This window comes from Emydura macquarii, unplaced genomic scaffold, assembly GCF_026122565.2.
Source record: "Emydura macquarii macquarii isolate MOO-44397 ecotype Brisbane River unplaced genomic scaffold, CSIRO-AGI_Emac_v2 contig_318, whole genome shotgun sequence".
Taxonomy (NCBI): domain Eukaryota; kingdom Metazoa; phylum Chordata; order Testudines; family Chelidae; genus Emydura; species Emydura macquarii.
The window spans coordinates 12503744-12531562 of NW_027130455.1; the positions used below are offsets into that span (position 1 = coordinate 12503744).

Consider the following 27819-nt stretch of genomic DNA (forward strand, 5'->3'; position numbering starts at 1 on the left):
AGTCAGGGAGTGAAAGTGGCATTCCCACACTGAACCCCACAGTTTGAAAACCTCTGGGTAGAAGCTGCTGCTAAATGGAAGGCTTCTGGGGGGACACGACCCCATGTGACCCACCCACCCACATGTTGCCTCTGCTGCTGCCGACTCTTCCATTGCTGAAAAGGGGAGAAGGCTCATTTATTTATGTGCTAAATTAGGGTGATTTTTCCCCCCAAAAAATATCTGATAACTGTGTGGCAAACTGAATTGGATCAAAAAGTTATGAGAGGGGCCCTGATCCAGCCATGAGTGCTGCATAAGCTGGTCTCTCTACAGAACCCCAAAGTGGTGAATGGGGCTCCAGGGATATGCAAGGAATTTGCAGGATTGAGGTTTCTATCAGAAATATTTGTGCACTAATTTAGTGTTGATAATTGGATGTTTTTTTTGTTTTTAATTGTCATTTACTTATTCATAAACAGTATTTAAAATGCTATTTACTTTATATCTACTTTCAGTCCCTCAGGATCCTGGATGTTTAAACATGTGGGGATTTTTATAGTGAACTTTGGAAACTGCATCTTCTGGGTCTGATATTATATCTGGTTTTCCCATCTAAAATATGTGATGACAGCTGTAGAAATGTTTATATGATTAGTGAAGGCAGCCCTGTTCCCTCACCCACAAATGGATTATTTCAGGATAAAGCTGATCATATACAGATACGAGGATTTTGTCCTTTAAATTTCTGTATAGAATATAATAAGAATCACTCTTGCTTTGGATTGTATTATTTGTTTTTCATTAGTACCCACACACTATTATTTCCCCGAACTTTAAAAAAAAAAAAAATCTATTGACAAAAAGTCTTCCATCTACATGTAAACAAGCCAATGACAATAACTGAGTTACCATGTTGATTTTGTCCAATTTGATGATTGATTATACTATATTTAGACAAATGAGTGCATATTAAAACGTAATTTCACCAAAGACTATACCCCAGAGGCATGTTTTAAACTCTAGCTTCCCAAAAGAGCCAAACAGTTTAGAAGTTTATTTCAGAGCATCTCATTCTGTTACCACAGTGATGAGGAAAGAACAATCATAATAATCAAGGGTGTGGCTGAATGAGAAGGCTCTGGAGACCCAAGCTGCATGATGTGTCAGTTTCATGTTTGATCTTGGAAGCATAAAGGCCCAGAGGGCCAGAGCCCTGGCTGTGCTCCAGCCACTCGGCATTGCCTCACCAGCACAAAATGACCCTGATTGCCCTGCAGGGGGATCTGCCAGTAGCACAGAGCTAGGACAAGGGATGACGTAGTTCACCACTATGCAGTGGCCAGCATAGGAGGCATGGCTGGGGCATCCCGGATGTCCTGCTGATCCCCAGCTGTTATTTGGGCCTCTTTGCAGTTGTTGGCAGCCAGCAACGTACAGTCGGGAACCAGGCTTGGTGCATAGCCAGCACAGAATCAAAGGAGTAAAAGTGGCTTAAAGCCACCTTTGTAGCCCATTTCTGAGCTCCAATGTGTAGTCCTCAGATGGATCTGGCCCATACCTTTTTAAGTAATGACTTTCCACAGATTACTTACCTCCTCTGTGCGAAATCTTGGTCCTGCTGAAGTCAAAACGTTGATTGACTTCATTGGGGCCAGGATTTCAACCTTCAGTCTTTAATTTTCAAGTGGTGAATGTAGAGCCTGTTGCATGTCAGTAATGTGATCTGTAGAATCAATCTTCCTTTTTGGACAGTAGCACTGAATTGTGATATATCTCTATCTATTCTTAGCCCCAAAATTCTTTAGGTGTATTTATTTATTTTCTGTAACGCATATTACTCTGCTGCTCAGATATGTTCAGTTAGCTTTTGTCTTCTGTAAGGCCCTCATTGTAGACATACCTGAGTACCATTCCAGTGTTAAAAAATAAAAAAAAAAAAATTGGATTCTTCAATTTATGCCTATGGCAGACACACTGAGAAGTTAGATAAAAGCAAAAAATACTTTGCTGGAAGGTTACAATGTAATACTACTTTATTTCTTAGAATCCAGAACAATAACACACAAGAACCCAAAAACAGAGGGAGACAAAGCAGGCTGCGCCCGTAAAAAAAAAAAAAAAAAAAAAGCAGAGAGGAACAACTCACCCCACTTGAACATAGAGCAGTGCCTTTGTGTGGAGCCTCATTGACTTTGATGGGACTACACGCGTGGTGAAATCTAATGGTCCATGATATATACAGGAGATTATATTGGATGATCTAATGGTCCCTTCTGGCCTTAAACTTTGAGTCTATGAAAGTGCACAAGTGTTTGCAGGATCAGGGGCCTTGCATGACCCTTTTGATCTGGTAGTGTTTGGCATTCATTCTGCACAGGTGTGAATGGCTACATAGAGAATCAGGCACATTATCTCAGTTTCTCTCCTGTAATACTGTGGTTCTCAACCTGCAGCCCAATCAGCACACAGCTGCAGCCCATGTGACATCCTCAGGGCCATACAGATAGTATTGGATGCAGCCCACATGGTAAATAGGTTGAGAACCATTGCTGTAGGATAAAATGCTCAATTAATTGCTTGTGTTTGAAGCACTTTGCGTTCTTCATGTTCCAATAGCTAGGTAGTAAGGCCCTCAATCCAGGAACCGCATCCTTCTGTGAAGCACCATATACACCTATTTCTGAATAGACAAATGTTTAATAATACTATAGAAGCAGATTCCTCTCTCACTTGATCACACATTTTCCTCTGAGGTGAGAATAGCCCTTTTAGGAGGTTTTAGAGTTTATTGTGTTTGCCTGTCTATCTTGGCTACTTACGTTTCCAATTACCATGGTATCTGAGCCCCTCACAAGCTTTAATGTATTTTATTTATTATGATAATTACGTGTATTATGGTAGTGCGTGGAAGCCCCAGTGCTAGGCGCTGTACAAACACACTAGTAGATGGTCCCAGCCCATGAAGAGCTTACAATCTAACTAGACCAGAGAGACACAGGGTGGGGGGAGGGATAGAACACACAAGCAGAGCGAGCAATGCGATGGCAGCCAATGTCAGGTTAGTTCTATGCGAGTGGGGGAAAATGGATTGTTAGTGTGTTTGGGGGGGTGGCGGCAGTTAGAAAAGGGAAGGGGTGACTGGGCAGGGCAGGGGAGAAGAGGAGCAGGTGGGAAGTGAAGCTGAGTGGAAGAGAGTGTGAGGGAGGGGAAGGCAGAGGGCTGGAGCAAATAGCCAACCGACACAGGGCAGAGAACCGTTTTGACCTGGATGCCCAGAAGTGAAAAAGGTCCCTGCTGCTTTGGCCCCTACCTGCTGCAGGCTCTGGCTGGCCTCTTTCTGCAGTTTTCCCCCAAAACCATATGGTGGGCAGGAGGGAAGGTACCACCTGGATCCTAGTGTCCACAGAATTGCAAGGGAGAATCTCCCCTGCAGCTCTGGCTCCAGAGGATGCTGGAGGGGAAGGGTGGCTCCAGCTGGGCCCCATTTTACCTCCTTCCCCTAGTACAATAGTCCCTGCTTTGGCTGCTGCGTTCCCCACTGGCTGGAGTCTCACAAGCCCCTGTGAGGCAGGGCAGTGCTCTTATTCCTATTTTAAAGACGGGGAGCCAAGGCCCAGAGAGCCTAAGTGACTTGCCCAAGGAAGTCTGGTGGAGCAGGGACTTGAACCCAGGTCCCCACGTCCTAGGCTAATGACCTAATTTGTATTGTTGTTAGTAGTTTGTCTTTGGAAAACCAGCATCTCATTAAATGAAAGCATGATAAGAAGATTCTAATTTGCAAACAGCTGCTACGCGCCTTCCAGGAGGCCCACAAGAAATGACCCATTCCAAACATTATTTTTAGAAAAATCAGCAATAAACCAACATTTCCTCTGCTGGGTGTGGAGTGTGTCCTGACTTCTCCGGTTTGGTCTATTGGGCAGGAAGCTCTTCAGGTCCGGAACTGTCTTCATTTTGGGTCTTGCACAGTGCCAAGAACATTGTCCAAGCTTAAGAGATATTAAGTGATAACAGTATTTTTCAGCTGGCTTGCATGATAAGCACCCCTATGCAGGCAAAAAGGTTTAGCTTCACAGTTTATTCAGAGGGCACTTTTATGAACGGAAGCAGAAAGAAAAGCATCAGTAAGAAGGGACAGACTGCCTCAGACTTGTGGATGAAAAATGCTCTTGTGAGGGGAATACACTTTATTATCCCCATTTCACAAATCATGGAATTGAGGCACAGAGGGATTTAGTCACATAGAAAGCCTGTGTCCATGACAAAAATGGAGCCTAAGCCTCCTGTCTTCCAGTCCTGTGTCTTTTAGCCATGAGATTAACCATCTTCCAAGGGAAGCTTTGGGAAAGATGAAAGAGCAAAATCTTGTGGTCCTCCTACACAGGCCCACACAGGATTAGGTGGGCTGGATGGGTGAGAAGCATGTTAGAATCAAATATGCGTTCACCATCCCTGAGCAGACTAGAGTGAAACCAGTGATGAGGAAGCAACTGAATATAGTACCCATGCTAGCTGAACTGCTCCAGAGCCCAGTCCCAAGCACAGATTGAATCACTCTACGCTGCATATCGGAGAAAGGCTTGTGACCTCCCATGAAGCTAACTCCTTCCCTAAGTTATTGTTTAGCTGGCGGGAATGGCAGAGTGTGTGCATCCTGACTGAACTTTATTGACGGCAGTTAATTTTTAATCAGCCTTGTTTCCCATGAATATGTATCCCCAGCCCTCCCAGTGTCTGGCTTCTAGTTAACCACTTACATGTTCACGTCTTTCATTTTCTTTGAGGAGGGAGGGGGGGACCACACACTGCATTATAGTAAAACATGCTTGGAATGGCAGATTAATAATAAAAAATGAGCCAGTCTCAGAAGAATTGCATAGAGTCCCCCTTGAGTGGTTGAGCAATGTCACTGACCTTTTGTTAACTAATTTCATTCTCATTATGTGCCAAGTAGGCTAAAGCAAATATTTCCTAGTTATCTTTTAATTTCCAGAAAGCAAAGTATCTAAATCTAATCCAAAGAAGAACAGAGCACACATCAGAAGCAGGAATCTGTTGTTCAGACTACAGGCTTTCTTCTTCGTGAACTTTATCTTTCTGTAATTCAGATACTTCTTGTGTTCTCTTTGGTGACCATTTCACAATACACTAGCGAGTAACTGTCTCTCTCTCTCTGTATCACATCTACTGAAAAGTGACTGTAAAAATGACACTGCCTTACATCCACTCCTTGTCTGTAGTCAAACTTTTTAGTTATGTTGCTAATTTGTATTTTTAAGATATGATCAACTAGTCTCTTTTTTCATGTAGAATCATATGAAGACCACCCTAAAGAATATGCTTTTGATTACAAATAGACTAGAGAAGGAGACCAGCATGTGTATGTGGTTAACCTGTTGGTTAGTAGGGACAAAAGTATTGTACTGTGTATGTGGACTGGTAGTTTCAATTTTATTACATTTCTAGTTTTCCTGTGTGCCCAGGTCTTGATTACCATAGAATTTATCACTATATGTTGTATTTCCTCTGTTTAAAAAATATGGTCCTCTTTTTATCAAGATTTTCAGGAGTCTAGTACACAGCAAAATTCCTTCTGTCTTTTGCCAAAAGCAACTAATGGCTGTAAAAAGATGTATACACCTTTGTTTTAATTGTTTTCAGATGAATCATTGCCTTCCAGTTAAGTTTGCTCATGCAGCTGTGTTCTGGGTTTGGAATAGGGTTGCCTTTTCAGAGCCCTACAAAATCTCTTCTTTGTAACTGATGTTTTGATATTGGAAGACAAAAGCATGAAATGATCTGAAATGACCTGGGCTGACTAGTTTTTGAGCCTTAGAAATGTCAAATTCCCATTACTGTGGGCTACTTCTCCAGTGGCTCCAAAGCTTACTCATGATGCTATGCTATTAAAAATGACCCACTTTCATCCATGGAAATGCTCCAGGTGAGGTTGTACACCACCAACAGAAGGAACAAGCATTGACATAAACCACCACTTTAATTACTGCAGTGGCTGGACGTCCATTTAACTTAAATCAACTTAATTTGTAGCATAGACCAGCCTTAAGTATAGAAAAGCCCTAAGAGAGAAGGTTGTGAAATGGAAAGTAGGAGTCTAATTCTGCAAGGTGGTGAGCTGCCTCCGTTTCCATTGGCTGCAGGAAAACTCACAGGTTAGAGCCCTTGATTTAGACTGGTTGTAAGAAATTAGAGGCAATATTAAAAAAATTACTTTTTAATATATATAATAAAAATATAATGGATACTTTGCCATATAGATATACATATATATATATATATATATATGAACAATTTTTTTATATTGTCTCTAATTTCTTACAGCCACTCAAAATCAAGGGCTCTAACCTGCAAGATTATATAATGGATACTTCAGGCTGCTATTTTCTGTGTTATCACTGCTAAAGTAGTGTTTCAAAAAGAGACATCACAGTATAAGCCTGTCATTCTTAATAACACTGCACAGGCTATTCTCGAAATATCACTTTCAGAGGGTAATACATCTGGGAGTGACAGCAAAGAAAATACTATGCAGCTGTTAGGAGAGATGGTTTGGGTAATGCTGTCATCTTCTTGATTTGATTTCCCAGTGGGGACGCAGGTGGCTACCTTTGTCTTTGAAAATACCTAGCATTAATGGAACAGTGTACACCAATAAGTAATAGGTGTCTAATGACTGGGTTCCATAAATCAGCTACCAGCTAGTCTCTCTCTTACTTTGTAGTTACTGATTTTATAGCATGGTTTGTTTTTGTTTCATTTCTTAGTGGGCTGTTTATCACCATTCATGACAAAGGCCATATTGCAACAATGCTAAACTCCTGGCCTGAAGAAGATATAAAGGTATGTTTAATTTCTTGTTCTGGAGCTGAGGAAAAGCTTGCAATTATTTTCCATTTCTCACAATAATCCAACAGAGTTTGAGGCTTCCAAAAGGAAATTCAGCCTATCCCTCTGATCTCAAGTTTTGAATTGGAACTAACAAAGGAGAACTCATAAGCATTTTGTTCTTCTGTAGGCCTCCTTTGTAAAGATCTCAAAGTGTTTTCCATTCATTATTTAATTAAGATTCAAAGCACCCCTTTGAGGCTGATAAATATGTTTTTGCCAGTGAGGAAACTGGCACAGAGAAGTTAAGTGATTCGCCCAAGGTCACAAAGAAACCCTGATTCCTAATCCTGGGGTTTATCCACAAGCCTGCCCGTCTCAATTACAGGCAAATGCCCTGTTCATTGAGCTTTGTTCATCAGGAGCTGGGCAACTAAGAACTTTACACTAGCTGCTCTATTGAGCTGATGTGTATGTAGTTCCTTTTGTTCTGAAGCACTTTGCAAACTTGGGTCAAACTTCTCCTCTCCAGTCCATGCAGCCATGCACAACTTCTGCATTCTGCTCTCTGCCAACCCGATTCTCCATTGCCTGGCACCTTGTGTAGTCAGTGGCACCTGTGCATAGTGGGTACAGCACTATCAGTCTGGTCTGGTAGATCTGTGACGCAAGAAATTACCCACTATAACGGGCCTACGAGAGCCAAAGGGAAGTCTGCATGCTTTGCTGAGGACGCTAAGCTAGAGACAGGATCTGAGGCTCTGGAAAATGATTTGGTTCATTATTAGCAAGACAAGTTGGGGTGAGGCAATATCTTTTATTGGACCAACTTCTGGTGTGGTGAGGTGAGAGACAGAGCTGGTCTGTGCTACAGAGTTTTGTCAGCTTTTGGTGACAAAACAGTGGGGGTACGCACACTACAATGCTCCCACCACTGACAAAACCTTAACTCCCCTGCTTTGGCGACACAATAAAACCACCTCGACGAGGTACAGAGCTTCTTGTGGCAAAGTTAGAGTCAACAATGCGTCAATGTAGACACCATGTGCCCTAACTGGGCTCCAGGAGCTATCCCACAATGCCCACCCTGACCGCTCTGCTCACTGTTTTGAACTCTGTTGCACTGCCCTGCATTCCAGCTACTCAGGCCTGTACCTCTCCCCTGTCAAAGCTGCAGGAAGTTTTGAAATTGCTACAGGCGGCTGAGCTCACACAGCTACTGTACTGCCCAGCTGAGCATGCCGGCTCCCAGCAGCAAACGCAATCCTGCCTGGACTGCAGGGGAGGGATGGATCATTCTCCTGGGTCTGTGGGGAGATGACACTGTGGGAGAACTCTGAGGGAATCAATCCTGTTGTCCTACGGCAGGCATGCAGGCAGCCCAGGCTGCTGCTGGAGAAAGAAGGGGGAGAGATTCCTAATGTGCTGTGCAGAACCAAGGAGGGAAGCAGGGGCTGATGTTAGGGTTTCCCCCTCCCTCCACTGGGTACAGGTCTCTGCTGAGTTGGGGTGTGGGGGACAGGGGTATGATCCGTCCGTGCCTAGGATAGAGCACCTGAAAATGCCAAAGTCGGGACAGGCTGCAAAAGGAGAGCAGATTCTCCCAGCACTGGCGAGTGACACTGAAGTCAGACTTCCCAACCAGCCACAAACAGTGCTTCTGATTCCCCACACTAGTTATCAAGAAGCTGAAACAAAATATACACAGCCCCCTTTACTGCTCTGGCTCCCAATAAGCCACTAGGTCCCTTAAAGAGACCAGTTATTTAAACTCTATGCTCTTTACCAAAAAGGTTCTCCTGACCCCAAAGGGTCAGCCACAGTGCCAGATCAATATAAGTTTGGATCTCACCCAAAATACCACGCTGCCAGCCAACCCTTTAGTAACTAAAACTAAAGGTTTATTTTAAAAGGAAAGAAAGTGTAAGAGAAATGTTAAAGGATTAAAGCAATCAGATACATACAAATGATTTAAAAGTCCATTTATATCAGGTTTCCAGTAAAACTGTGGAGTTTGCAGGCTTGTATAGTCCCTCTGGTATACATCCAGTACCTGGATGGGTCTCAGTCCTTTGTTTCACAGCTTCAGTTGTAGATGAGTTGATCCCGAGGTAGGTGAAGGCTGAAGGCTAAAGAAGACTGACTGGAGACTGAGGTCACGGTGTCAGGACTGAAGACAAAATGGATGTGGTGTAGCTGCTTTTTATGTCCCTTGGCCTTTGCCATGCTGCTTGTGGAAATTTACAGGAATAACATGGAATCCAGGGTCAATGAGTAAGTCCTGGTGACTCATCAGTGTATCCCTGGCTTCTCCCCCGGGGCCCATTGTACCTGTGAGTTTCCTTAATGGGCCATTAAGCAGGCTAGTGCTGCAGCCATCCTGTCTGGGGTGTCGCCCAGAAACACAGCAGGAGTTGAAATACAGATACATCAAACATATCCATAACTTTCAATACAAATATGACATGCACATAAACAATATCACCAAACTTAGCAAACTATACCCTTTCTACCGGTACCTGACATGGCATATCTCACATGAATTATTGTAATTTTGACATATTGATGTTAAATAATATCATAAATGGTCCCCCTAATCCAGCCAGCATCACAAGGGGGATACCAGCTGTCTGTGCGCCAGCTTCTGCCTCAGGATTGGTTGCCTCCGGTTGCTGTCTGAACTTAAAGAGACAGTGTGCGGACACACTCACTGTCTCACACACACACACTCACTCCCTGCCACACACTCCCTCCCCCCCACTCATACACTTCTGTGGGCTTCTTGTGTTTGAGTTCAGCAATGTCAGTTTGGCTGACAGGGCAGTTGAAAAGTGGCTCTCAATCTAGTAGGATGCCCATGGAATGATGGGATTCAGAAACCTTCGCCATGTGATGCTGGGCCTTCTCCATGAGGCATTGCAAACCCTTCCCAAAGCACCCTGCGTGCCCTTGCACAGTGAGATAGCTACCCACAATGCACTGCTCCCTGTGTTGATGTAAGAGCTGGTGGTGTGAATGCACCCCAGTGATACAAGGAGCACAGTGAGGACATGCAACGGTGGTTTAATTACAGCAGTGGCTGTATGCCAGCATAACTTGTGTTGACAAAACACTGGTGTAGACAAGGCCACAAACTTGCGAGCTACAGGGAGCTCTTATTGTCTGGGAAAGATAACATTCACAGTGCCCCAGCTAAATACAAGCCCAAACAGATTGTTTAGCATAAGTAATTAGCATAAGTAGTTAGTAGTAGTTTAGCATAGTAGTTAGCACATATTCTAAGGGACCATTCAAGTGGCCCTTTAACACCTCTATAGTCATAGGACATAAAAGGGAAGTTAGTGAGTTACAGATTGTTGTAATAAGCCATATAGCCAGTATCTCTATTCAGTCCATGATTTTTAATGTCTAGCAAAGTTATGAATATAAATTTCCAGGCTCATCTTTTGAAAGTGTTGTGCAGGTTTCCTTTGAGGGTGAGGGCTGATAGGTCAGATGTAGAGTGATCACTCTGTGCAAAATGTTCACCCACAGGGGCAATTATTGGGGCATTTAGTGCCCTAGATGAGGTATACCACATGTTGTGATAAGCGTGTGCAGGACCCATGGATCTTGAAAGGTGTGTTGTGTGAGTTGCTGATCATTGTATCAGTGGAGAGATGTCTGCAGGTGATCATGGTTCTCAGGAAGTTGATACTGGTGTGGGCCTGTTCCAGAGAGTTTAATTAGTGGGGGGTGGTTGTTGAAGTTGTGATGGAAATCCATGATGGAGTTCAAGTATATCATTATCTCAGATATATCTTTGGTTTCATGGTTCATTTGGTTAGCTATTTTCATGGACTTTGCATTAGTTTCAGCATACCAACATCAAAGCGTGACTCCTTTGCTTCCCACATCTGCCATCTTCCAATCCCATTTGCATGCCTCGGGTGTGGTGAGGGAGTACCCACCCAAAAACAGATGGAGTCAACCCAAAAAGAACCTTTCCCAACTCTGGCTAGCACTTAATGTTGACTCACAAAGAAAAATAAATAGGAATATCTTTAACACCATAGTGTAGTCACTTGCTACAGTGATGAAAGGGGCTGTAGTTAATCCACCCCCTCAGAGGCAATAACTAGGTCTATAGACCAATTCTTCTGTCAGCCTAGTGATATTTATACTAGGGCTTAGGTCAGTTTAACTACATCTCTCATGTGGGGTGTGAATTTTTTACACCCCTGAGCAATGTAGCTAGGCCAACCCACATTTTAGGTGTAGACCAGGCCTCAGAGTAGAGAGAAGAAAAACATGATGGGGAGAATAGTCTTGGTTATGGCACAGGAATGGAAGTCAGGAAAGCAGGCATCAATTCCCAGCTTTGCTATGACTTATGGCAAGTCACTTAGGCCTCTCTCTACCTCAGTTTCCTCATCTGTAAAACTAGAACAATAATACTGACCAAAGTGTCTTCACAGGCCTGTGAGGCTTAATTTCTGAATACATACAAAGTGCTTTGAGATCTGTAGAAGAGAGGCACTACACGTGTGCCAAGTAGTCTCTTTATTAACTTGGCTGTAACAATCAGAGAACAGGTTGATGCCAGCTGACCTACATCTGGGTCAGTTCTGTGAAGGGAATTGTGATCAATATACCCAGTACAGAATTACAAGCGAGATCTTATAGCGCTGGCTGATGCATAAAACGACGTTAGCCTCGGTGCAGCAGAGAGAGGAGATAAGAAGAGTTAAATCACACTGCTTTTTAATTAAACTAGTTTACACCATTTTAATCCAGTCTTTCCCTTCCCATGTCTGCAATATTGGCTCATTTCAAAGACTGCTAGTGAGGGACCTGATAGTTGCATAACCTCGGTAAAAGAGGGAGAGGCACGGAGGGGGGGTTCCTCGCTTCAAGAGTTACTAACTAGCTGAGGGCTTGTCTACACTTACAGCGCTGCACTGGTGCAGCTGCGCCACTGTAGCATTTAGGCTTAGAATCATAGAAGATTAGGGTTGGAAGGGACCTCAGGAGGTCATCTAGTCCAACCCCCTTCTCCAAGCAGGACCAAACCCGATTTTGTTTAGTGTAGTGTAGGCTTTGGCTACGTAGCATTTTTTTTGTCGGTCAGGGGTGTGAAAAAACACCCCCGGCCCAACGTAAATTTCACTGACAAAAGCGCCACTGTGGACAGCGTTATGTCGGTGGGAGACGCTCTCCTGCTGACAAAGCTACCGCCACTCGTTGAGGGTGGTTTAGTTCTGCTGGTGGGAGAGCTCTCTCCCGTCGGTGTAGAGCGACTACACAGGTGACCTTACGGCAGTGCGGCTGCAGCGGTACAGCTGTGCTGCTCTAAAGTCTGTAGCGAAGACATAACCTAAGTGAAGATGGTACCTATGCCAACGGGAGAGCTTCCTCCTTCAGACAGGTACTCTGCCTCCTGTCGGGTGTGGATTTTTCCAGCGATATAGTTATACCAACATAAGTTTGCCGTTTAAACCAGGTCTCAGAGTTCTTCACTGATGCACTCCACCCTGCCTTGCTAACCACCTCCCCATCACTAACTTGTGCCTTTATGATAACTAGCTAATATATTATATCACAAAGGGAATAAACTTCCATCCCATACTATGGCTATAAAACTGCATTATTATAAAAATTGGAGGAGCTGGTACTGCTCACGGTGTTAAATAAAGCATTGGCAAAGCTGTATAATGGACTCTTTTAATTATCTGCAGGCCATTGTGGTGACCGATGGAGAGAGAATTCTAGGGCTAGGAGATCTGGGAAGTTATGGCATGGGGATCCCAGTAGGGAAACTTGCCTTGTACACAGCCTGTGGTGGAGTTCGCCCACAACAGTGTCTGCCTGTCCTGCTTGACGTTGGCACAGACAACGAGGTAAGATTGCCAGCTTATGTTGTGTATTTTAAAAAAGAAAAGCTGTTCTATTTAAAGCTGGATTCTTAACTCGGAGATTCAGTCCCTGAATTTGGAGCTAGAGTCAAAGACACCGAAGATAAGAAGACAGCTAACCCAACACTGCACAGAAGTTGCCAGCTTGCACTGTTGCTCGTATTGTGAGGTCAGATAAAAACTGGCTAGCCTCAGGTTCCTCTGATGAGAAGGCGAATCTGGAGCTGGGCCAGCGGGAGTTGAAGGGTCAGCTCCATCTTTCAGCACGATAAGGTGAGTTAAAAGATTTCAGCCATGCAGAGACAGACTGACTTTTCCTGCGATAAGCATAAGGAAACTGACACATCCCCATGTGTGTTTGGAAATGGTTATATTTCAACAAATGGAGAATCCCCAGCGGGTGGTTTGGGCTTAATTAATGGCAGTGTTTTGTCAGATTGCACACTTTACTGCACACGATAACAGGACAGGAGGGCTCCATCTGTTAGCAGTTTTCTGCCTGACGACTCTGGCTCAGAAGGGCTGAAATGCAACATTTTATTGATGCCAGAAGAGACATCTGTGAGGATATGTTTTTAAAATAAATTCCTATGGATATTTGCTATGGTCAGTGCTTGTCAGATACGCAAGAAAGTATTTTAAAATGTACTTGCTTTTCATTTGACCATAAGCCATCTGAATATATGATTCTTGCTGGCACTGCAAATCCTATGGGATAAAACTTTCAAACGTGATTGCCTAAAGACAGTCACCTAAATCCAAACTTAGAACCATAAGCAGCAGCCTGACTCTTTCAGAGGCGCTTAGCACTCATGAGCTTCGTTCAGAGTTGTGGGTTCTCAACACTTCTTTAGAACTTGGGCCCAGTGTTTCAGGTTGGGCCACTCAAAAATTGAGGAAGCCAAATTTGTGGCCATTATGAAAATTCAGGTCTAAGTGACTTCCCCATGCCAGCAGTAGGAGGGCAGTAAAGGTTGGGGTGTCTTGGATCCACAGGCCGTGCTATGCCTCTGGTCTTTGTACAGTCTCCCCGGGAGTGTACCCTTTTCAGTGTATGCCTGGGGCCTCCACATTTGACAAGGGGAAGACCCATGGCTCTGCCCTGGGTTCAATCACTGGGCCATCAAGATTCTTATTCCATTCTGCTCACAGCTCAGAATCAGTTGTTTGTCTCAAGTTTCAATCACACCATTTGTGTAGGTATTTTTCCCTCCTCCTCTGGCTCAGGCAGGAGAAGGACTGTGGTCAGACAGGTAATTTACCCATCCTGATCCAAAAAACTCCCTTCGTCAGCAGTCATTAAAAGTCAGTGGTCAGGCTGTTGGTCTCCATTGTATCTCAGTCTAAGGTAACTCCATTCTCATTCTCATAGTTCTTGATAGACCATTCATACCAAACCCTATGTGACTCTCACCCAGTCACTTCATTACTTATCCCCTGTCCCGGGAAAGATAACAATCCCGTCCCAGTGGATAACAATACAAAAGTGTGTGGGGAAACTGAATCACAAATACTTTTCATAAAAATAATGCAGTTGTTCCCCATGTTCTCCATATTGGGTTGTTGCTCAGAAGTTCCTAGCTTTTGGGTCTGTGCTCAACCCACTAGGCTATACCACTCATAAAAAAATTAATAAAAATTATTTTTAAATGGTTTGCCTCTGTCTGTGTTTCGTACATAATGTTGCATTTAAGAGCACTTCCCTGCCAACTTTCTGGTATTACAGAGCATACAGATCAACATTTTCAAATTAATTTCAGGGAGATTGGTGGTGGTGGCCAGGCCAAATTTGAGTGAGTGGCATTGCAATCTGGTCAAAAAGTGGTTGGGCCAGGGCTCAGGTCCCCTTCCATTCCCCTCACAACCTATGCTGATGCGCATCCATTGCTGATGCATATGGTTCTAGGTAATGTAGCTGAGTTTTTGAATTTGGCATAAATGGATGGTTTTTGGTATTCTATGCAGGAGATAACATTATTAAATCAGAAATCTCCCTGACCTATTTGGAGACTTGGTCAGTATGTTACAAAATACTTCCATGTACTGTTTGGGCAACTCAGACTATGGTTTTCAGAACTTGGAATCGCCCAAGTAGCTCACTTCATAGAACCAGTGACCAGGCTATGTAGAAATGGAAATGTGTGTCTCCTCTATAAAGAACTATAGCATAGAAGAGCAGACCTAATCAAAATCAAGGAAAAACCCCTTTCATATTTCCTGCTAAAGGAAAAACAGCTGGGTTTCTGTGGCTCTGGAAACAGATTTAGTTTTAGCATACCTGCCGACAGTTAAGGTTTGCAGAGCTACAGGTCAATATGGTTTTGATGGGATGCCCCCTCGGATAGCCATGATTTGATTCCTGAGGCCAGGACGGAAGTGGGATCTCTTTCTGATGACTCACTGAGACCTTCAAAACATCCAGCTAGCTGGCCCATATGTCTCCTGCTACTGCTATTTCCGTCACTTTCTCCAGGATGCTATTTCTTTCCATGCCAAATCGCCACTTTTGGAGGCAATTGCTTCTTGTCATCTGTAGATAAGATGCAGGTCCCAGTGTTGATTGGAAAAAGAGTTTTTGCAAGCCTTTTGAATATATGGGGTTGTGTCTAATGTCTGTAAAAGGCTCTGAGAAATAGAAATCTGAGTCTGAAGTTAGCAAATGGCAGCAAAATCAAAGAGACCAGTGTTTGGTAACAGAACACACACAGGTGAAGTTGAGGACTAGATGGTTCAGGAGATGAGTAAAGGGCTCTGCAATCAGATCGCTGGTTCAAACCCAGCTCGGGTTAATAAAATGGAAAGCTTGTTAGTAGAGCTCTGAAAATCTGCAAATACCTTCTTTATATGTGCGGATATCCGTATCCCCAGATGCAGATGTGGATATCTGTGGACCATTTTTTGTGGATCACAGATCAGATGGTCAGGAAAGTCATGGACAGACTTTCTGGGACCGCCAGGACTTCTGGGGCAGGGCTGGAACAGCTGCCAACCCAGGGGCTGCCGGAACAGCTGATCAGCTGTTAGGTGGCGGGCTGAGCTGAATAGCTGATCAGCTGTTGGGTGGCTGGCGGGGCTGATCAGCTGTTAGGCGATGGGTGGAGCTGATCAACTGTTAGGCAGGAGGTGGGGTGATCAGCTGTTTGGGTTAGTAGGGGCTCAACAGCTGATGGGGGGACAGCCGGCTGCAAACAGCTGATTGGCGGTGGGGATGCGGATACATCTAAAAGAGGGGGCATGGATTGCGGGTGGGATAGAAGTTTATTCTCACGGATGCGGATCCACATATTTGTATCCATGCCGGCTTCTCCTTGTTAGCACCTAGTGGCTTAGGTGAAATGGGTTGATGGTCTTAATCTAGTTCCTAATGGAAAGGAACCCATGTTGCAAAAACCATGACGGTCTGGAATCAATCCTTTATTGGCAGTCTCGGGTAAGAAACCAAGAACTGAATGAGCAATGGATACCGAACTACCTACAAACTAGGCCTTGCAGGCCAAGAGTGAGACATTTCAGGAAGGTAGCGTAAGGAAGCACTGTCACTGCCTGAGCTCTCCCGGTCCTGTGGAGAGAGGATTCTGCTTCCCAGTGCTGTCCAGAAAGCATTACATTCCTATGACTGTATTTCCACAATGAGAGACTCCATAGTGTGGGTTTATTTATCGTGAACTAAAGCTGCACCTGCTGTTCAAGAAGGGATTTGTGCTCCGAAGATCCACTGACTGCACGGGAACTGGACAGCCCACCATGTTTTGTTGCTTAGAGATAATGATTGAAACTGACATAAAATGTGTCACACATGTACATTTTGAATGTAAATCTCTGTCCAACAAAGAAGGAGGCGCTGTAAACAGAATGCTTTGTGTCCTAGGCTCTCCTGAATGATCCACTCTACATTGGACTGAAACACAAGCGGGTTCGTGGGAAACCATACGATGAACTGATTGATGAGTTTATACAAGCAGTCACTAACAAGTAAGTGGGGCTTTGTGTGAGTCTTCTCTTAGCTGCTTCAATTTAAAAGATGTTAAAACTCTCAGAGTAAACATTAGTTTAATTGATAGCTAAGCAAAGAGAATCCATTAATGCAAACCCCATTGGTGGTCTGGTAATGACCCTGGCTGCTTGAATACTCCATGTCAGAATTATTGATGTTTTTAGAAAGCTGAGAGGGGACTATTTATAACCATTTCCTGTCCATACATTAGGCTAGAGGTGTCAAATGTGCCCTGTGGTCTGTATCCGGCCTCCATAGTGTATTTACGTGACCCACGTAGCATATTCAGGATCTCAACGTTCATTTTTTTTAAAGTGTCTCGCTTTCAAGGCTTACTTCTGAAAGTAAACAGGATGTAATTCAATGCGGGGCTGTCTGCCTGAGTCTGCAAGCAGCCTGTAAATTACTTACACTGAGAGGTGTGAACTTCCTTGCCTACCATTAACCACATTAGTGTTAACCCTAAAGCCTGCAGACACTATAAATATAAGCATCGACCATCATATTGCTTATTTTAGCTGTGGAACATGGAAGGTGTTAGGGAGTGAATGCCATGACTAAAGGACGTGGAATTGGAAGAGGTAAAAGTACAGAGAAATGGAAGAAGAAGAGACACACAAACGGGGAGGAAAGATGGCCCAGTGATTAGTGTGCTAGCTCTGGGACTTGGTTCAATTTCCTACATGGTTTTGGCCATGTCACTTAGTCTCTGTGTATCTCATCTCCCCTGTACAGTGTAGTACAAGGCATTAAATATTGTGATGTGCTCCGATATTGTGGTAGTGAGGGCCATAGAAATACATAAAATAGGCAAATATCCAGAGAGCTCAGGAAGAGGAACAGAAAGGAGAGAGGCAGAAATAGTGCAGGAGCCCACTTTCCCACTGTGCGATACTGACTGCAGCAATAAGGTACTTAATAACAAAATGTTTAGTTACTATGTGCTGTTAGTGCTGTGGAATGTTGTTGATCTTTGTGGAGCTCCGGTGTCAGCTGCACTAGCGGCATGTTAATTCAGCAGACCTCGATGTTGTTCATAAGAAAGAGTGCAGGCTCCCTTTGGAGGTGAAAGCACTTGGCCAGGTTTACTGTCGACAGAGCACAATGCTAGCTAACTCCATAGGAGCTAAAGGTACCCTAGCACATGTATGCCTGCAACAATAGTACCTGCTCAGTCAGCACATCAGGACGATGTACTCATGGCTGGCAAAAAGTTGCCCCTCCTATGACTTCTCCTTTTATACATTGATACAAACAAGTTACATAAGACACTCCTGACATGGTTAGTTATCATTCTTATCCTATTACCTGCTGGTTCGAATAAAACATCCTTATCCATTATCCTGCCATCTCATCCATATCTTACGAGGGGTCGGCGTGTTCTTGTACCATCTTGTAGGAATGTGTTTGTGTAGTTACTTGAGAGATCCGTGTGGTTTCGTGCCATCCTCTCCAATTAGAAGTATGCTTACTTGGTGTTAGCTAATGCCTAGTGTGTTGTTATTTTCCCAAGGCCAGGTCACAGACTTTACTTCAGTCTGTTAGTTACACCTAGGGCTCCAGCAAGGCGTATACTATTTACAAGCGATATTCTCCTCTTACCTTGATCTTCGTGCAAAACTTCCATTGACATCAGTGGGAGATCCGCTGTGGCTGAGAGGAGTATTGGTTTCTTCTCTGAGTAGCGTCGCTATGGGTGCTCCACTGTAGGTGCATCTGCATCCTTGTGCTGCTGATTGGAGAATTTTGGTAGCCGTGTCCATTCAGGCTGTGCATGCACTCACCCTCCTTCATGTCTGCCACGAGGCTAACCAGCATTGCATGGGCGAACCCTCCTCAGTTCCTTCTCAACTGCCTCTGGCTGGAGACGGAGTTTTAGCTGTCCGTTAGCGGATTGTTACCGTCTCTAGAATTGCTAATTTTAGCTACCTTTTGGAGCTTCCTTTTCTTTTCTTTATTTACCCCCAAAAAACTTTCAACTTTGTTTTTCTTTCGCCTCCTACCCTCTTCCTGGGGACCCCCCTGGACAGGGTTGCCCAGTTCACTGAGCTTCAAGAAGTGTCTCAGTTGCAAAGAATCTATCCCAGTGGCTGATGGACACTCTCAGCACATCCCGCTGTCTGGGAGAGAACCGCATCCCCCAAAAGTGTGGTTTATGCCAACAACTGAAATCCAGATCCAGAAAGGATAGAGAGCGGAGACTGCGGCATCTCCTAGTGGAGACAGCCTTTCAGCCATCCTCAGAGCCATGCCAGGACTCCGGACGGCGGGAATCCTCACTGCAACCCTCTACATTTAAGGGAGGTGATCCTAAGCAGACAACCATGAGCCACTCACACAAGGCTTCTAAGAAAAGGGCCGTGAGTCCCCACAGCAAACCGCGACCGAGCTAAAAATGATCTCCAGCTCGTTCAGTATCATCAGTACCAATAGCGCCAAAGCGGTGTAAATCCGGTACTCAGAGCTTACACTGTACCACCCTGAGAGAACATGTTGGGCTGCCTAAGGACTGAATGGGCACAGGTAAGAAAACATCCGTACCCCCTGGGCACCAGAAATCCAGAGAATTGGCCCCGAGGAAGGCTCCTACAGTATGGACATCGATGTCAGTACCGTTTTTGGCATGCCAGACACCAGCGGATTGCACTATCAGGACTGCATCACCAACTCCTTCTATGCAGACATCTTGGCACCATCAACCATTACTGGGTAACGACACCTACAGTACTGCTGGACTTCCAGTACGCGACAGACCTTTCAGTGTCTGATGCACCCAACTCACCTCTACTCGGTACCGGGGTCCTGGTGCCGAGTCCACCCAGAGCTCCAGACTCACTGGCAACATCATGCTATGCACCCCCATTTTCCAGTACTGAGTCAGACCATGAGCAAGAGGATAGTCTCCCGTCGCTCCTCTCATCCACCTTAACCTTTTCCAGTATGGACTCCAACTGTACCACTCTTCTGACTCCCAGCCTCCCTGGGATGGGTAGCCATCATACCAACCTTCCTCCCCCCACAGTGGCCTTTCTGGGATCCTTGGTACGCACACAGACACCATGTCTCCCCTGGCTTGAGCGTGGCCAGTCAGGAGCCAATGAGACACCCTCCTTCAGCTGCCACATCAAGAGCGTCCAAGCCCTCTGAACAGTTAAGAAAGGAACAAGAAGTTGAAGTCGAAGAGGAAGCTACCCCACCAGACTAACTTCTTATCCTCATCACCATATGAGACAGTGATGCCTCTTCCACCATCATAGGCAGATGACTTTAAGCTTTTTCAGGAGCTAGCTCAGCAGGTGGCAGATGTATTACAGCTAACATTACAAGAGGTGACTGAGTCACACCATAAGCTATTGGACATTTTACACTCCTCTGCCTCATCCAGAGTAGCCCTCCCTATTAACGAAGCTCTCCTGGACCCTGCCAAACTTATATATCAGACCCTTGCATCGAACCCACCAACATGCAAGTGGGCAGATAAAAAGTATTACGTGACAGTGAAAGACACGAAATTTCTCTTCTCCCATCCACCTCCTAATCAATCATTGTAGATGTGGTGAACTCAAGAGTCCACCAGCATCACCTGAAATCCAACCCCTATGACGGGGACTGGAAGCGCCTAGATCTTTTGGGAGGAAAATATTCTTATCAGCCATTCTATAGGTCCATATCATAAACTATCAAGCCTTAATGGCAAAATATGATTACATCAACTACTCAAAACTCAATTCCTTTATTGAGCAGCTACCAGATTCTCACAAGTACAATTTAAAGCTATCATTAATGAGGGCTAGTTAGTAGCAAAGATATCACTCCAGTGTGCACTCAACACAGTGACATGGCAGCACATTCCATCTCTACAGCAATAATGATGAGACAAGCCTCTTGGCTGCACTTATCCGGTTTCCCCAAAGAGGTGCAAACAACTATGGAGGACCTTCCTTTTGAAGATACAAAACTGTTCTCTGAGAAAATGGATGCCTCCCTCCATACTTTAAAATACTCCAAGGCTACTCTTTGATCACTTGGAATCTATCACCTGAGCAGAAGAGAAAATATAGTCCTCAACCTTCATTCAGATCCTGTTCATCACAGTATTCATCCCAAGGCTCATATGCACCCCAAAGAAAGAAGTCCAGGTTCCCCAAATGAAACCTTCAGATCTTCAACCTCCTTCCTCACAGCCATCCATCTCAAAAGGATGGTTTTGACGTGTTGGTCAAGATGCTGTCAGACCACTTTCTTCAACACCATTCAATGATGGAAAACCTCTCTCATCCCTATGGATGCCATCTCGCCCTGTTCCGCAGCACCTGGGAATGGATGACAACTTCCGACAAATGGGTGCTGGAGATTATTCAAGATGGATACTCCATTGATTTCCCTTTTCCGCCAAACGCTCTTCCCCATCCCTCTTCAGGGACCCATCTCATGAGAGCCTGCTACAGCAAGAGATAGACCATCTATTCAGCGTAACAGCCATAGAACCAGTGCCCCTAAATCTAAGAGGCAAAGATTTTTACTCTTGCTACTTCCTGATACCAAAGAAAAAGGGTGGTAGGAGACCCATACTAGACCTCAAAGCACTCAACAAATTTGTCAAGCCTCAGAAGTTCAAGATGGTCACTTTGGCAATGATTATACCAGCATTAGAAAAGGGAGACTGATTTTCGCCCTTGACCTCCAAGATACTTACTTCCACATTTCAATCATACCGTGTCACAGATGATACCTCAGATTCACATTAGGCCAAGACCACAAGTAGTACAGAGTACTCCTTTTGGCCTCTCATCAACCCCCAGAGTATTCTCCAAGGTTCTCTGTGTAGTGGTAGACACCTATGCTCCCGTAGCATTATGATCTACCCTTACCTGGACAATTGTCTCCTCAAGGCGTGTTCTTTCGCAGGAGCCCAGCGAGTTACCTATATCACTCTGGATATATTCAAGAATCTGGACCTACAATCAATGCACAAAAATCAACATTAACACCGGTACATAGATTAGAATTCATAAGAGCCATCCAACTACAAAGAGCTCAAAGGCATAGCAAACTTCTTTCCCAGCAATGGGATCTGAAACTAGTATTAAAAAGACTGACTAGACTGCCCTCGGAATTCACTTGTTCTTTAACTCACCTTTCCATGAAGATGGCATTCCTGATTACCATTACCTCAGCAAGAAGCATAGGGGAAATAGTGTCTCTGATGACGCATCCCCCCTTTACAGTGTTCCTCCTGGACAAAGTCACGCTTAGACCACATCCAAAGTTCACCCCCAAAATGACTTCTGCATTTCATGTGAACCAGTTCATTCACCTTCCAACCTTTTATCCGAAACCTCATCAGGATAATAGGGAAGCCGTCCTCCACATGCTTGATGTAAGGAGAGCCTTGGCCTTCTATTTGGACAGGACAAGAGTTTCCAGAAAATCTTCAAGACCCTTCCTCTCCATTGCAGGCAGGTCTAAAGGCACAGCGATTTCAGCTCAAAGACTCTCTGAATGGGTCTCAAATTATATCAAACCGTTATCAGATTCACAGTTTATCGCCCCCAACCACAATCTGCACATGCGCTATGAGATCAGTTTCCTTCTCCGTCGCCTTCTCCAGGGTATCCCTATATCAGAAATGTGCAGAGCAGCTACACATGGACATCTGCACATACCTTTACAGAACACTATGCCATCCTGGGGGACTCTGCTGCAGGCGCTAGATTCGGTGCTGCAGCACTAGCATCCATAACAGACTTGACTCTGCAGCTCCAGCCTCTAGTGGGTGATACCGCTCGGGTGTCACCTGTAGTGAAGCACAGGGTAGAGCAAGAACTCTATTCAAAGAAGAAGAAGAAGTTACTCGCCTTGTGCAATAACAATGGTTCTTGGAGCTATGTCTCCCACAACTCACCCTCCCCTTGTCTACTGCAGAGTTCTTGTCAATGACTCTGCAGTAGAGGAGGAACTGAGGAGGTTCGCCGGTGCAACACTGGTTAGCCTCATGGCAGAGCATGTGGGGGAGGGAGAGGCAGCACATGCATGGACCAAAGGGACACAACTACCAGAATTAATTCTCCGATCAGCAGTGCAGGGACGCAGACACACCTACAGTGGAGCACCCGTAGGGGGACACATCTCAAAGAACATCATTACTGCACAAGGTGAGGAACTTCTCTGTTTATACCCCAACGCATGGACCATCATTAAAAATGGAGGTAAGCCCTCTCTGTTGAATGAGTTTGATACATAGGCACAAAGCCTAGTCCTGCAGGTCTCACTCATCTCCCACTGAAGTCACTGGGGCTGCTCATGAGATTAAGGACTGCAGGACTGGACCCTAAATCTATAGATATGGGTCTGAACCTGCACACCAGACCAAAATCACATCTGCAATTCAGGTCCAGAGTGGAGCTTTACACCTGGCACTCCAAAACCCCCTACCTGCTTGCCCTGAATTTTGGGGAATTTGGATCCAAATTCAGACTTTGCAGATTGGGTGGATTGATCTCTGTTGGGTTCTCATCATAAAGATCACAACCTTTCAGTAGATTCAGGGTCAGTCATGACCACCTCCCCTTTTTTATGGCTAGGTGGGAGGATGTCCCTTCCGAACTGTATTCTGTCGTAACACAGGGTTATGGTATGGAAGACTGAGAACCACCGCTCATGGCCATTGGCTACGTGCTTTGCAGTGCATTCTTCTGCCTAGGCAGGGAAGGTGAGAGTACATTACAATTCCCTCGACTCACTGAAGGGGAAATTGGAAGGAAGAAAGAAAAAACAGATATTTTAAAAAGACTGGAAAAGCCCTAACCTCTCGAGCATCATTTTCTGCCTCTGCTAAAGTAACAGATGACATTAATCAAGGCCTGCAGAGTGCTGCAACGCACTTCTAGCCTCTTGATTTATGAGGTGCTTCACGTTTGCTTGTCTTCCCTCCATGTTTTCGTCGTTTCAGTTCTTTGCACTTAAAGGCAGCACATCAATTACATGAATTGGGTCTCCCCCTTCCCGCTGTCTCAGCAGGCTGTTTGTGTGTGCACTGCTGCTTACTGTAGGGTTACATCTCTCATAAGGAAGGTACGCTGGGCTCTAGGGGCAATGACCAGTGCCCTTCCCCCATGCCCAGATGAGTAGAGAGGAGCAGTAAGGAGGGAAGAGATGAGGACTGGTCAGTGCCTTCAGTACCTGTAGATTCTGGAGGAATGCTTTAGAGACAGTGTCAGTACAACCCTTTTTGTGACTGGCCCATGCTCCTGTGGAATTGGATGCCAGATGGAGAGAACTGGGGTGAAATCCTGGCCTCACTGAAGTCAATGGGAGTATTGCCATTTACTTCAGCGGAGCCAGGACGTTACCTCTGGTTCCTGTCCCCGATTCTGCTACTGACTCACTGCGTGACCTTAGGCTAGGCCCTTCACCTCTCTGGGCTGCAGCTTCCCCATCTGCAACTTGGACTAATAATTATTCTGTAGCTTTATAAGCCTCTGAGATCTGTGGATAAAAACATTCTATCTAGTGATAAACATTATCACTGCAGCAAGGGGTGCATACTTAAAAGAGGACCTGCAAAGTGGGAAAATTTGGGTTTATGCCTTTTCTTTTTTCTTTAAATGGACAAAGACCTGGGTTTTTTTTAAAAGGTGTGTTCTTTTATGGCTTGTTTCACATTAGGAATTCATTTATGGTCTAATCTGGAGGACTCTGATGGTAAAGAATGAGTGAAACACATCTATGGAATGAAAGGAATTGAGAGGGGAAGGGAATTTTAGTCTGACTGTGTAGAGTTGTTTTTTTGTTGGCACATTATCCCATTTTAACCCCAACCTCTAATGAAAACGGTGGAGAAAGGATGTCTCCTAAACCCTCCTCTTCTCCTCTGGCAACAAGATGACAAGGGGATAGAAAATTCAGAGCTCAACTGTGCCCTGAGACAACAGCTTGAGGCACTTGACGTCTATGGTATAAGGACCTAGATAATGGCTCCCACCGATCACTAGTCTGGCTCTGGGATTTGTTTGTGATGTCTATGGCAAAGATCGCTGAACATGCAGGATATGAAGCCAGCCCCCACTGCAGGCAATATTTCAGAAATAGGGCAAAAAAGATAGGTAGTTAGCCAGCCCTTGCTTGCCACCTCTCCCATAGGAACGTGGTCCCAGACAACATGCCTCTTGGTGCTAGCTGTTCAGAAAAGACTGGCTATTGTTTCCATGTGGCTGGGCTAATCCCAGAGCTAATCCCAGAGGAGAAGGCAGCTCTCTTCTCATGTGGAATGACATACCGAGACAGTGTTGTCTAGTGAGTGGAGCAAGGTACTGCAGTCAAGAGTCTTGGGTTCTGTTCTTGACTCTGCCAGTGGCTGGGTGTGTGATGTCGGACAAATCACTTAGACAAACTGAGACCCAGATAGGTTATCTCCAGAATGGGGTACCTACCTTGCAGGTGTATTGTGAGGGTAAATCCATTGATGTACATAAAGTGTCTTGGTGTAAGGCGCTATAAAACTGTATTCTTACTACTTCTTCTAGTGCTATTTTTAATAGTTATTCTTTATTGCAAATACCGTGGTGTTGGGAAAGGTGGCAACTCTGGGCTGAACTGGATTCAGCAGTTTTGAATGCCGTATTCATTTGGTCTTGGATTTCCACCTGCACAATTGCACCCAAACCTAGTATGAACCTCCAGCCAGGTCATGAGATGAAGCAGAAAATAGCATGAAAGTGCTGTCATAATGTAACTAATCTCAGTGGTACTTGTGAAGCGACCTTTGAATTTGAAATGCGGTGATCCCTGAAATCTGGACTCTGGCTTTTATTATTAATAAGAATAGCACTTTTCAGAATTATCCAAGAATAAACCCATAATCTGAGGGGAGAGTTTGCTGGATTATTTTGTGGAGATCTCTTGGGTCCCCAAAGACTATTTTGGTTCATATTGAGAGAGGTTTTGCAAGAACAATTCCTGAATTCTCCAAAATGGAGACATGTTATTCATGCAGAAGGTTTAATCTAGTTTATGAGGGTTCTTTACATTCTCATCTAAGTCAGTGGTCAACTCTTTCACAGGAACCTCTCCTGTCCCAACTAGTAACTACTGTGTCAGTGACATGCGCCAACAAAGTGGAAGGTGTCAGAACCAAGAAAGGAGAATAGAGTGAAGATTCATTGTTCTAGTTTAGGAATAATATCAAACAGATGCTATTCCAATTTTTATGGCTGGAGGCATCTCCACTCAGAGGCAAAGGCTCAAGACTTCATAATAGCCACCGAATAATGGAACCACAGCTATAGAAGTAACTCCAGAGTTAGCACTAACATGTTGGCCAACAAAATGAGATTTATGGACATTTTTAGACCAAATGATTAATGAAGGCCCTTCCCAAAACAGCTGGAAGAAATATCTGCATTTTCCTAGTGTCTAATCCTCTGCTCATTACTGTTTCACCTAGAATGCAACTTTCTATTAAAGACTAAATTCTTGCATTTGCTGCTTTCATTACCCCCAGTGGAAGCCAAAATTTGGCCCACTGAGTTTAGGCCATGGATTTGGGATTAAGCAGCCTTGCAAAATGCTACTTGCCCAAAGTAAGCAATTTGTTTTGTTTTGTTTTTTGCGCTGGGCAAGTAAAATATGCATATCTACATTATCTTCAATTGCCGTGGTAAAGGAAGAGCAAGTGGATTTTGCACCTGAGCTGGTAAATTTTCAAAGCTGGAATAAAAACTCATTTGTTGAGTCCAGGGATCCTATGAGAAGAAATATCCCATAGTATCTGTGGGGTCCACATGTAGGAGAAAATGTGCTCAAAATCCAAAGGCCTGTGTGAAATGCTGATGTGCCAGGTATATGCTCTTTGTGCCGTAGAGAATTAGATGCCCTTACAGTATGATGAGACTCAGTCTATATACTAATGATGTGCTTTAATCTGCAAACTCCCCTTAAAAACAAACTAACCAAGACCTGGCATTGAGCCGTGGAGTTTTAAAAGGATTGTCAAGTTTTTCCTCCTCCCATTCTCCTGAATTCCTTCTGTTTTTCTCCACTTCCACCTCCCATCACCTCCTTCCATAGTCCCATTGTACAGTAACTGTGATTCCAAATGGCTAGAAGTGTTGATGGACGGACCATCCCAAAGGCCAGTCTTCCTTGTGAAAGCCAGCCTTTCTCACTTGCTGACAGATGTTGAGCAAGCAAAGTATAGACCCTGGGAGAGGTACTTCCACACTCCAGTAAACTGTCACTGAAGCCTCATTAAACTGTCATAACTTCTCTCCCCTTTCCTTTCCCATCATTGCTGATTACCAGGGTAATTGTGAAAACAGAAGCTTTCTCTTTTATGAGTCTTTTCCAGTTGACAGGGTGCAGGAGACAATCAGAGATCAAATGCTGGAGCAATCAAATAGAAAGAGAAGGAAAGTAGCTCTAAGTAGTTTGTTTCATTTTGCTTTGAACCAGATTTCTTTTCACCCGAGCTCTTCCCAGTCATTTACCACATACAGAGTAAGGTCCCGTGTGCCCTGAAGCAGGCTGGTCCTATGTTTTGCAACAAGTTCCCTTGGTTTCAGCAGACTGGAAATTCAGTGGCAGCTTTTATGATGCTAAATAATCAGTACAGTGTGCCCTGTGTTATTTATTTGGACTCTACATATAATATAGTTTATTGAACCCAAAATATCAGTGTGATGCTCGTCCAAAGCTATAAATGGACTCTGCTTTGTGAACCCAGCCCCAGTCTGGGGTTAGTAATAACTCAGCAAAGCAAGGCTGGATTTCCTTAGTTTCAATTTTTGCGATGAAAGTTTTGCAGAGAACTAGCTGCATATTCCCCATCTCTACCTCCAGGGTGCTCGGGGTTTGAATTTCCACTGTGTCTGTCTCCAATTGGAGGGAAGTGGCTTTAAATATGCATAGAGCAGCACTTTCTAAAGTTTTAAACTCACGAACTGCAGCACTAACAAGAGACGAAAAGACAGAACAGCCATGGGATCCTAAACTGGAATGCACCTGGGTCCTTCCAGTGACCTCCTTTGGGTCACCCATGGGATGGAGTGAAAGAACTGAACCCATCACATAATTACAGTGACTTGCTTTTGAGCAGTGTATGAG

General features: G+C 44.5%; 1 protein-coding gene across 5 annotated transcripts in view; it reads left to right on the plus strand.

Annotated features, from left to right (window-relative positions):
* ME3 (malic enzyme 3) overlaps positions 1-27819 on the plus strand; it is a 168881-nt gene that overhangs the window by 100315 nt on the left and 40747 nt on the right. For all 5 annotated transcript variants that reach the window (XM_067568656.1, XM_067568676.1, XM_067568667.1 and 2 more), the window contains exons 4-6: positions 6768-6843; positions 12546-12707; positions 16591-16694. In XM_067568656.1, coding sequence (XP_067424757.1) covers positions 6768-6843; positions 12546-12707; positions 16591-16694 — 342 coding nt within the window. The remainder of the gene's footprint in view (positions 1-6767; positions 6844-12545; positions 12708-16590; positions 16695-27819) is intronic.